General features: G+C 31.1%; 1 protein-coding gene across 1 annotated transcript in view; it reads right to left on the bottom strand.

Annotated features, from left to right (window-relative positions):
• Positions 1-716: 716 nt before the first annotated feature.
• The window catches only part of SPAG16 (sperm associated antigen 16), a 164,243-nt gene continuing 152,755 nt past the window's right edge, over positions 717-12,204 (bottom strand). The window contains exon 10 of the mRNA XM_081261962.1: positions 717-1,224. Within this exon, the coding sequence (XP_081118088.1) occupies positions 1,093-1,224 (132 nt within the window). The 3' untranslated portion in view covers positions 717-1,092. The remainder of the gene's footprint in view (positions 1,225-12,204) is intronic.

Raw genomic sequence — 12,204 nt, 5'->3', positions numbered from 1 at the left:
TTTCCCTTTATGTATTCATTAATCTACTGATTTTGGTCATGGCAACTAAGATCCTGTTATGCTCCTTAAAAATATGAAAAATGAGGAAAGATCAAAATATCATGAATGGAAGAAGGTATATAACTAAGAAAGAGTATTTCAAATTTTAGAAGGTAAAAGAGGAATATCTGTATAGCTTACTCCATGAAATATAACTGAGATCAAATGCATGTATACCTTGAAAATATATTTGACCAAACTGAAGATATTGAAGAATGCATTATTAATAAGGAGAAAATAATAAATCAAAGACAATATTCTTGCTACTAGGAACTAGTCAAACAATTAGGGTTTAGGAAGTACATTACACATAACAGAAGATCAAAGTGGAGGAAACTATGAAAATTTTTCTGAGTACTTTTGTATAAATTATAGATTTATTTGAAGAATAATTGTATGTACTTTTAATTATAAGACCAAATATAAGAAAATAATGTTTTTACCTAAGTCATAATCAAAATGATACAACCATGATTATCAAAAATTTTAATGTATCATAGGATGTATAAAACATGCAGAATCTCCACAGAAATATTTTTCTCAAAAAATCTGAATAATACAACTATGACTTTTATAAGTTTCATTTTATATATTAGTTTCAATTTATATATATACATATATTCATAAAACAATATATTTTAATAAATGTCAAGTAATAAGTTTTGTTTCTAAGCCAGTATTATTTTAGCTCATGTAATTATGGTCCTCAAAAAAAAAACTGAAAAGGATATATTGACAGGGAAGAAGTACAATCATAATAGTTGCTGAGATCCCATCTCTAAAATAATCCTAGAAACTTCTCTAAAAATGATTTGTGCATTATTTTAAGCCAGAACTCTAACCTCTACAATAATAATTCATAATAGTGTACTTAGTCTATACTGCCACCAAGTGCCTAAACCAATTAATTTTAAGATTATTGTAGCAGTTATAAGCAGATTCTTTTAGTGCTGTGACTAGAAATTTGGAAACAGGCTAAGAGTAAACCAGAGTCCCACAATTCAGACATAACAACAAAATCTCAAAAGCATTATTAATAAAACATCAAGAATCCTACCAGCTCACTGGAAGTTCATGAAGTCTGAAAATGTTACTCAGCTTGTAGTCAAATTTTGCTGGAGGAAGATTTTCTTTACATAAATTCAAGTTTGGATTTGGTTGTATATTGATAGGAAACTCTGAATCCTAGAAAAAAATGAAGAGCTTTTTTCAAATTTCCAAATCACTATACATATTGATAATCTTTCTTATTTAATATTAAATTAAAACATAAATATTTTATTCTCCTCTGACTCTTCAGTCCTTTGTTTTCTACTTTCATTTTGAAAAAAAAAATGAAAGAAAGACACATGACATGCACATAAGCAATTTTAATTCTACACTGCATGTTACAAGTTAAAAAGTACTTTAAAACACATCCTTGGTGAATTCCAATGAAATACACAATATTATATTATTGTTAATTGTCATTTTTCAACAAGCTTTCCATCCCAAAAGAAATTTCCAAAAGGACTTGCACAGGGCAACAAAACAGTGCTTGTTTACATATTAACTGTGGTTTTCCTCTTAAAACCCCAGGAAACAGAATTAATATAATGGCACATGCTGAAGGTAAAAGACCTCTGTCAAAATCCTTTTAAATCACATACATTAAAATTCATGTCTGCCATTTGTGGGTACCCTCTTTCCCCACCAAGCAAACTCCAGGGGTAACAGTCTATGAGAAAGGAGTCCCTCACATGTGGAAAGAAGACATGCTATGCACAGGTACTCAATACTAATGATGGATGGATGAATTGCTCAAGTCCACATATACACAAAAGGAAGTAATCAATTCTCTTCTATCTCACTTAACTCTTTAAAACTGACTTTACAGATAGAGGCATATATTCAATTTCCATCATTCATTTATTCAAAAACCATTTAGAAGTACCACTTTATCCCAAACAATATTCTAGGTATGAGACATGCATGAATGAGCAAAGCGGATGAACAAGTCTTGCCCTCACAGAGGTTACATTCTAATGAATTCTTTAACATACTCTCAGAGCTGGAAAAATGATAAAGTTGATTTTCAAAAGTGAGATAACATTTTTCTGATTAACAAAGTAATACATATTCATATAGAAATTTTGTGCATTTCATGATACTACAAAGAAGCAAATTAATGCAATCTTAGTCTCACCACTGAGATATAATTACTATTAACATTTTGGTTTAATTACTTAATTTGTTCCCTTTCTTTCTCTCACTTTTTACAAAGTTGGGTTGATGCTCAATTATTCATCATCTAGTTTTCATCTACCACTGTATAACTGCATTTTCACATCATTGAGCCTGTTTTGAAAGAATGCTAAGTGCCTTATTTTATGTAATATTCAACTACTTTTGTCTCTTTTATGGTTATCAACATTATAAACAGCTTTCGTTCTATAAATCTCTACTTCACTGATTATTTCCTTAAAGCAGTGTTCTAGAAGTGCAAATAAATAATTCAAGTAAAATAAATATTTGACAAAAACATAATACCTCTTCATAGACTGCTTTGCACAAATGCTGTTTAAATTATACTTCTGCTAGTCACATAGCACTGCCTGCAATTCACTACCACATTTTTGTTAATAGTACACACACACACACACACAATATATATATATATTTACATTTGTTCAACAATTATTTCTTTTGGCTAAAATTTATTATTAAGTCTCTATTTTGTGATAGGAACAAGTTTCAGTTCTTATACTACAGAACAAAACAAAATAGATAAAATTAACTTCCATGTGGAGTTTGCATTCTAGGAGAAGAATACAAAATACAATAACTATATGAATGATAGCTGATATTTATCAAAAATGATAAAATAAACTGTATGAGGTGAAAAGTCCATGGAAAAAAATTAATTCACATATAAAACTATTTCATTTACATTTTTAAATTAATTGTTTAGGTTATACTTCTTATGTATTTCTCTTTTTGTTCCTGTATTTAATTTTTTCTGAACTGCATTTTTATGTCTTTTGACCCTTTGTTTTATTGTTGTGGTAATATTTCATTTTAATGATGCCACTGGGGTTGGAAATGGAGGGAGGGTAAAAAGACTATGTAAAAAAATACAGCAAAGTAGATCAAAGTCCAGACTTATATAATTTTTGACTGTACATAAATATCTCCAATCATAAACTTATTACTACATCAATTTTATCAGCATTGCTAAGAAAATTATTGTATAAACAAATAAATCCAGGTATTTAATTAAACCCAACCAGCTAGGTGCTATTGCCCATGTTTCTAGCTCAGAAGAAGATAAGAAAATATAATAATAACTGAATAACTATTTAAAATGGGTTTCCAATAAGAGCTGCAGTTTCCTGGTAATATTAATCCTATATAATCCTATATAGATGCATTTGCAAAATCAAAACATAAAACTCATGTTACCCAGCCAATATGCTGCAATACTCCAAGAGATATCAGTCATTGAAAGGTAAGCAGCATCAGTGAGGTAAATGTAGAATACATAAATAAGGACAATGCATAAAAGACAGGAAGAAAAATGAGTCATAAAACCATTCTTTCAAGCTACATAACCACGACCATTTCTTTGTATTGACAAAGTACAATGGGAAGGCACACTCAGCTCTCAGTAGTATGCTTTGAAAGTTAGTAGTTCTCAACTCTGACTACATATTTGAAATCTCTGGGAAACTTTTCAAAAAATTCCACAATCACTGGTCCCACCCCAAACCAATTGAATGTAATAATTTCTGAGAGTGAGGCTCTGAGAGAAGCATTATTTTAAAGCCTCCTATATGAAATAAAAGTCAGAGTCGAAAATCATGGCTTTTTTAAGCAATTTAGTTTTAATGAAATTGGTCAAGCTATTTAACAAATTTTCATAGTTATATTTTCCTGTCTGTAAATTATAACCAAAAAAATGGAATCAAGGTTTTATTTTCTAGTTTAATACCTAAAGACATAGAAATACCTTTCCTTTGGAGTTACCTTCTAAAAAATAGAAAGAGCTACACAGTAATTTTTAATACTATAAAATAAAGCTAAGCCCTTACACATTTTATAAACAAAATTATACCTGTTCCATAGGCTACTATAAGAATTGAGTAAGATAACCTCTGTAAAGCACTCATCATTATGACTGGAGCCTGGTAAATCTTTAATAAACATTAGCTATTACTGTTTCTATTTTTATTTTTTTGTAGTCAATGACACATGTTAATTCCAACTACTTAGTAAATTCATTTTGAATAATTTCATACCTATTTATTGTAAAATAATTCTATATTAACAAAATTATACATTTAATATTCTCCTAGGATACTGACTGAAGCAAACTTGATTTCAGTGTGTTCCTACTTGTCAGAATCCCAGTCCTATATCTGCTTAACAATTGGCTATCTTGATGTGTCTCAGCATCAGTGATAATAGAATTTCTTGCTTCATGAGCCAATTGGAATTAAATCTTGTCTTGCTCTTTATATGCAAAGGATGGAGGACCTGATGGGTATCAATTTCTCTGTTTCAGTAATATATCATCTAGGGATTGCATGAATCTCTCCCTATGAATAAACCCAGCTATGTACTGAGACTCTTTCCACATGAGTCTATTGGGTATCCAGGCCCTGTACCCATGCCACTTGACAGGAGACTGCTTTTATGTCTTGTTCTTAGCCTTCCATTGAACCAACATTCATGAGAATTATCCCAAGCAATTTCTGAACAAGTTCAAAATTATTCACTCAGGCCTACACTCAACACTTCTCTACTCTGTGTCAGGCACTATCTTAATTGCCAGGTCACAAATATAAGTAGAATTCATTTGTTCCACTCCAAAGACTCCAATTTCTATAAGAAAACAACATAAATGAAAAACCATATCACTGATAAACACTTAAGTAGAAATATGAAGAAGCTATTATGGTAAATAAGTAATTGATAAAACTATTGGAATGGGGGCATCTAATTGTCATTAATTGTAGATAATATAGATAGATGGCTAGATAGTGTGTATGAAGTCAAAAGGAGAAAGGATCTGTAAATAGACCATTTTACTACAGATGATTAATAATAATGAGTGAACTTCACATATGCAATGAATGACATAAAGTTATAAAATAAAAATATTCCATTAACTCTAGTAACAATGATATAAAATATACAATAAAACATTAATAAGAAAGACAGAAAACTACTTTTTTCAGAGATACACAAAACAAGGCCTGATTAGTTTAGATATTTCAGGGACTCAGCAAGTCTGTTGACAAAAGTTTTAAGTTTGATTTAAGATTGAATTCAACATGAATTTGGGGGCTTATCTTAGAATAGTTAGTCTTGCTCTCACTGACAAAACATGTTAGGAAATGGTGATAATTAATCATTGGCCATTTACATTAATTTTTTAAAAGATAAGGTTAAAACTTTAATGTTTTAAGGTCAAACTTTTAAAAATAAACCACATTAAAATAGATTTTAATCAGGGTTTTCTTTCTTTATCTTAACTCTCCATGTGAACAAGAATTTATAGAAATGGAGGATTTTGTTCAGGCTTCCATGCCCTCATTATTTCATACATCACTCAAGCAGTCCACGGTACCTGTGGACTTCACACATCACTATGAATGAGTGACAGCTGACATTATCAGCAAGCTCTGATTGAGCTAATTGACACTCCCAGTCAGTAAGAAAATTACAGTGAGCCAGGGAAAGCTTTACTTATAAGTTTCTTCAACTCTTGAAGTATTACACTTGAAAAATACTGTTTTCCTAAATGTACTTAAGTATTTTTTTTAATTTAGGACTCCTAAATATCTAATTATTCTTTAGTCTTTCTATCACTGAGACATTCTGTACTTTGACCCATATCAAATTAAGCTGAAACAAAAAGACTCACAAAAATAAAATATACAGACATTGAACTATCACTTGAAAACTCCACAATGTCACCACATTTTTAAAGTGTATTTCTAGACTTAACAGTTTATTCATGCCATAAACTAATAGAACAGAGGTCCAAGGTGTGCCTGATTTAAAAGCATAGGGAATGATGTTAGATTTAGACTTAGAATGTGCAATATTTTTCATGAAAGGAAGTGTTAAGAAATACTTTGATTAAAGGCTAAAACAAAAAAAATTGACATGCTTAGAAAATAATTATCTTTCAAATTTAAATAATTGTATTTTTATGATGTTAAATAATAATGAATATTATTTTTAAAAATTTAACCTCCATTAGTCAACTTTAGCAGTTAACATCACCATCAGCTGGAAACTTTGGTGAAATACAAATTCTCAAGCTCCACCTTGAACTTAAAAAAGCAGAAACTTTGGGAATAGGGCCCAATAATCTGTTTTTAACCAGCTCTCCAGGTGATTCTGATGCTTGCTAAGTTTGAGACTCCATCTGAATAAAAACACATCTTTCAAAATTTAACAAATGGCAAACTTAGCTGAAAATATTTATAGAGCATATATATATATATATATATATATATAACATTATAATAGGATTATATATATATATATATATATATATATATATATAGTAGGATATATATACTACTATATATATTTCCTATTTGTATATCCATATATATGTGTGTATGGACATACACACACATGTATATACACATATCTTTATGATCCTCATTTTTGAGATGAGACTATATTTCCTGCTTTGCCAATTTCCTTCGGGGTTCTTGGCTCACAAATTTGAATAAAATCTGTTGACAATAACAGGAGGGAAGTCTACGTGCAGTAGGATTTATATAAGCATGAGAAGAGAGAGTACACTCTCAACATGTGGGAGGAGGCCAGAGAGCAGGGGGAACAAAAAACCCTTTTGGTATGCTAGCTTAGGAGCTTATGTAGGTATGGGTAGAGCGTGGAGCCAAATCTATATGAAACAGGCATTGAGAACACCACATCATCATTGGTCAAAATCTAGGTAAAACAGGCCTGGAAAGCAGCACCAATATCACTGGTCAATATCTATGTAAGGTGAAATACAGGGTTTTAATTTCAATTACAACACATGGATTTCCAGTTTTCCCAGCACCATTTGTTGAAGAGGCTATCTTTTCTCTAATGTATGTTTATGGAGACTTTGTCTAGTAAAAGATAACTGTATTTATGTGGGTATGTCTCTGTGTCTTCTATTCTGTTCCATTGATCTTCAAAGATTTTGTGCAATACCATGCTGTTTTTGTTACTACAGCTCTGTAGTATAATTTGAGGTCTGGTATCATGATGCCCCATGCATTACTTTTCTCCCTAAGGGTTGTTTTGGCTATTTTTTTCCAAATAATTTTCATTACTTCTTTTCTATTTCTATAGATAACACTACTGAAATTTGAATAGGAATTGTATTAAATCTGTATAGCACTTTAGACCAGAGACCTTGCACCTACTAGAAGAAAAAGTAGGCCCAACTCTCCATCATGTCAGCTCAGGAATGGACTTCCTCAGAATTAAAGAATTAAAATCAAGAATCAATAAATGGGATGGAATCAAACTATATATACACACACACACATACAAATTAAAACTATACTGAAATTCCATCTCACTCCAATCAGATATTAGCAAGGATGTGGAGAAAAAGGTTCACTCATACACAGCTGGTAGGACTGCAAATTGGTGCAACCACTTTGGAAGGCAGTCTTGAGATTACCCAGAAAACTTGGAATGAAACCACCATTTGACCCAGTTATTCCATTCCATGTCATATACCCAAAAGACTTAAAAGCACCACACTGTAGTGACACCGTCACATCAATATTTATTGCAGTTCAAATCAGTTCATAATAACTAAGCTATGGAACCAGCCAAGGTTCCATTCAACAAATGAATGGATAAAGAAAATGTGGTAAATATACACAATGGACTATTACTCAGCCATAAAGAAGAATAAATTTATGGCATTTGCCAGTAAATTGATGGAACTGGAGACTATCATGCTAAGTGAAATAAGCCAGTCCCAAAAAAACAAAGGCTGAATGTTCTTTTGATATGTGGATGTTTCCACACAATAAGGGGCGCAGGGGTTGGGGAAGAATGGAAGTTCATTGAACTAGACAAAAGGGAATGAAGGGAAGGGAGCAGGAATGGAATAGGAAAGAAAGTATAATGAATTGTACATAACTGTCCTGTGCTTCTATATTAATAAACAACCAGTGTAACTCCACATCATGTACAACCACAGAATGGGATCAATACTGGAATGGGTTGCACTCCATTTATGTATAATATGTGAAAATAGACCCTACTGTCATGTATATCTAAAAACAACAAATTTTTAAAACTCTATCTAAAACAGGGATTGAAAAAGTATTGGCTATGTCCTTTGGCCTAAGTTTTCCTAATTCCCAACTGGGTTCACTCCCACCTTCCATTTTCCCATCTTTTGTTTTCCCCCTATGGGACAAAGGAGGAGACAAAGGAAGTGGTCTCATGAAATTGGACTTGACGGTGCTCATTAATTTTTTTTTTTATAGGAGGCAGTGAACACAGAGGGGCTGAACAACTGCCACATCCCCAGCTCTTTCACTTTTTATTTTCAAAAGGGTGTCTCAATGTTTCTTAAGTCCTCACTGAGTTGCTGAGGCAGGATTGGAACATGTGTTCCTCTTGCTTCAGCCGCCTGAGCCACTGGGATTGAAGGCATGTGCCACCATATCTTGTCTGGTGCTCATTAAAATTTCTACCTGTTAGCCTCCAAGTGTAGTTTTGGCATTTGAAAAAGACCTCAATTGGGGTCCATCAATTCTGACTGCTGAACATTAACTATTCTTGTTCAATAATAAGATTTTATACACACACACACACACACATACACACTATATATGTATGTGTGTATGGATACATATGATACTATATATATATATATATATATATATTTCCTCTTTATAGATCCTTACATATAAAATATATATATATATATATACCCGTATATATCCTCATATGATGTATCCTATATATCATATATAAAAATATATACTACATAGAGAATATATACAAATATATATATATGTATGTGTGTGTATATATCCTATTATAATGCTATTATGAGAAGGTAAAAATAATTTTTTGGCATTCAACATCTTAAATAATCTCTATAATACTAAAATGATTAGTTATATCAATAAAATGTAATACACATATATTTATGTGACCCATTACACCCTCTTATTATTTAACTCACTGAAGTAGCATCAAAAGAATGTAACAAAATCCTAGTGAGTCAGAAATCAGCTGTAAATATCTTGGTATATTTTAGGCAAATAAAGACTCACACCTTTCATTTATTATATATAATAATTTTTATTCATATAACTATACTCATTTAAAATTGTCAGCTTACAACTAAACTTGGGAGAAAAGATAAGAACCAGTAGAAGTTAGTATACTTATAATTATTATTCAAAATAATTTCTACCATTTATTTAATAACATATATATATATATGTATATATATATATACATATATATATATATATATATATATATATATACCATCTCAAATTTTGTAACAGTTCTGTGTATTATATAAGGATGCAGAAAAATGGAGCTCAGTAGAATAACGACATTCACAAGGCAGAAAACCTTGTCAATCAGTGTTAACAGGTTTCAGATTCCACCTTCCTAGTCACAGAGCCTGAGTTTTCTCTTTGCCCAACAGCTCCAGAAACCATATCAGTATTCTTGTGTCCCCAACCGGATCCTGTTAACTAAGCTCCAATAATGAAATTCAAGTAATTCTTAGGATGTGCTTTTTCTTCCAGAATGACTTAGCATGCCTGACAGTACAAACAAATACAAAAAGAGTTCTTGGTATTGCTGAGGAGAATGCCTTGTCCATTTGGGAAGGAGTAAAGGGGGTATAAACACAGTGAAACTGTGAGTCCCTGTCGTTACAACGCTATCACTCCCATTGTATTGATGGGCACATTTAGGTTAAAATAATTTAGCTTAAATTATGTTATGTATTTATTAGGTTAAGAAACTCAAATTAAAATCCAAGTTTTCTTGACTCCAGTATTTTTTCGTTAATCCATATTTTCACAGCTTTTTCATCAAGGCCTACTGTTTTAAACCTTTACAGTCTTCTTAAATATAAATAAATGAATAAGTAAAGATGATGAAGTCTTTTTGTAAATAACTTGGTAATCTTTATGAACACTACCAATAAAACATCTGCCTACTTCTTAGGTCTTCCTCTTTCCTGCTGTTTCTAATATTCTATAGGCCACAAAATAACACAACCAGACTTATAAACTATGCCAATAAGATTCTGTGTTAGGACCTGCTACATAGGTGCACAGTGATTTTCACTCAGGGCCTTGTCTCTAGTGAGATCCTCACACTCTTCACTTCCTTTGGAGTGTAAGACTATATTTTTGAAAACTGAAGTCTTACTAATAAATAAAATAAATACAATAAAATAACAAATGAGGCTGGAGTTGTGGCTCAGTGGCATAGCACTTGCCTAGCCTGCAGGAGGACCTGGGTCTAATATCCAGAATGAATGAATAAATAAATAAATAAAATGATATGTTATCCATTCACAAACTGATGAACTATATTTTAAATACGAAAAATGATGAAATATATTGCTTAGATATAAACTTTCTAGAAAGAAATTTGACAATATGTATCAAACATAATTAAAAATGATCAAATTCTTTAACCAGTAATTCTTTCTAAAAATGTATTCTAAAAAATTTTCAGACTGGGGCTGGGTATGTGGCTCAAGCAGTAGCGCGCTCGCCTGGCATGCCTGCGGCCTGGGTTCAATCCTCAGCACCACATACAAAGAAGGATGTTGTGTCCGCCGAAAACTTAAAAAAAAATAAAAAATATTAAAAAAAATTTCAGACCAATGTACTAAGATAAATATATTTATTGTAGCAAAAGATTAGAAACATCCAAATTCTACTAAAAGGAAGCTAGTTCACTGAATTACAAAATACCATGTATCCACATGATAAGACATATTTACATATTCTTCATATTACATTCATGAAGAAATATTTACAGACATACAAAAGTGTTCACATAATAGAGAGGACATATGTATATTTACATGTATATGTACAACTAAATAAAGTATAATCATTCACCACGTAACAACAATTTAGCCAATGATGGACTGCAGATACAATGGTGGTCCTCTGAGATTATGAACTGAAAAATTATTTGTAGGGCAACACATTACTCATGTATTTATGGTGATGCTAAACAAACCTACTGTGTCACACTAGTTGAAAAATATGGAACATACAATTATGAATAATAAATAATCCTTGATAACAATAAAAATGACTTTGTTTCTGTATTTACTATACTATAGATTTTGTTGTTAGAATATATTCCTCTACTTATAAAAATGTTTACTCTAAAATAGACTGGCAATAGCCTCATATAATTAATGTTCACCAAATGTCTTGACTGCACCAAGAGGTCACATCAAGTGATCGGCTTATACCCTTGGTTTGTGTAAGTACACTCCATAATGTTTTCACAAGGAGAAAATTGCTTGAGGCTATGTCTATAAAAATGTGCCCCTGTCCTTAAATAATATATAACTGCATGCCAGAAGGTTATTAGAAACTAATTTGGTGTGCTTTTTAGATTATTTTGTGTATATATATATATATATATATATATATATATATATAGATTTTCAAGTTTTTCTACAAGGAATTAAGATTATTTTTAATATTTTAAAAGTGTGGTATTAAGTTATGTGCATGATATAGAAACACTTTAAAGAATATAAGCATATTATCTAATTTAATCATTTATCCATTTAACATTAGTTTCCTTTTAATATAATTGGGGTTTAACCACTTTATTAACAACCTAGCTCTTGGCCACACAATTCTGCACTCTAATCATAACCAGCCTTTTTCTCAGTTTATTATAAAATCTAAGTGGGGCCGTAATCAAATATTTCAGATTGCAGGTTCCACTGATGGTTCATAATTATCTATGAAGAACATAATTATATATGAATTCATTTTATTGTTTAACAAAATACACATATGAATTAAAAGAATCATGGTACCATTCATTTTTATAAATCTTCTTCCTTTTAAATAAGAATATGCTTGTAATCCGACAACTGCCAAAACCCAGTAAGTGGTACTC

The sequence above is a fragment of the Spermophilus citellus genome (assembly GCF_964194105.1).
Source record: "Spermophilus citellus genome assembly, chromosome: 11".
In the NCBI taxonomy this organism is placed as follows: domain Eukaryota; kingdom Metazoa; phylum Chordata; class Mammalia; order Rodentia; family Sciuridae; genus Spermophilus; species Spermophilus citellus.
The sequence above is the reverse complement of the archived record's forward strand: the minus strand, read 5'-3'. Positions and strand labels throughout refer to the sequence as shown.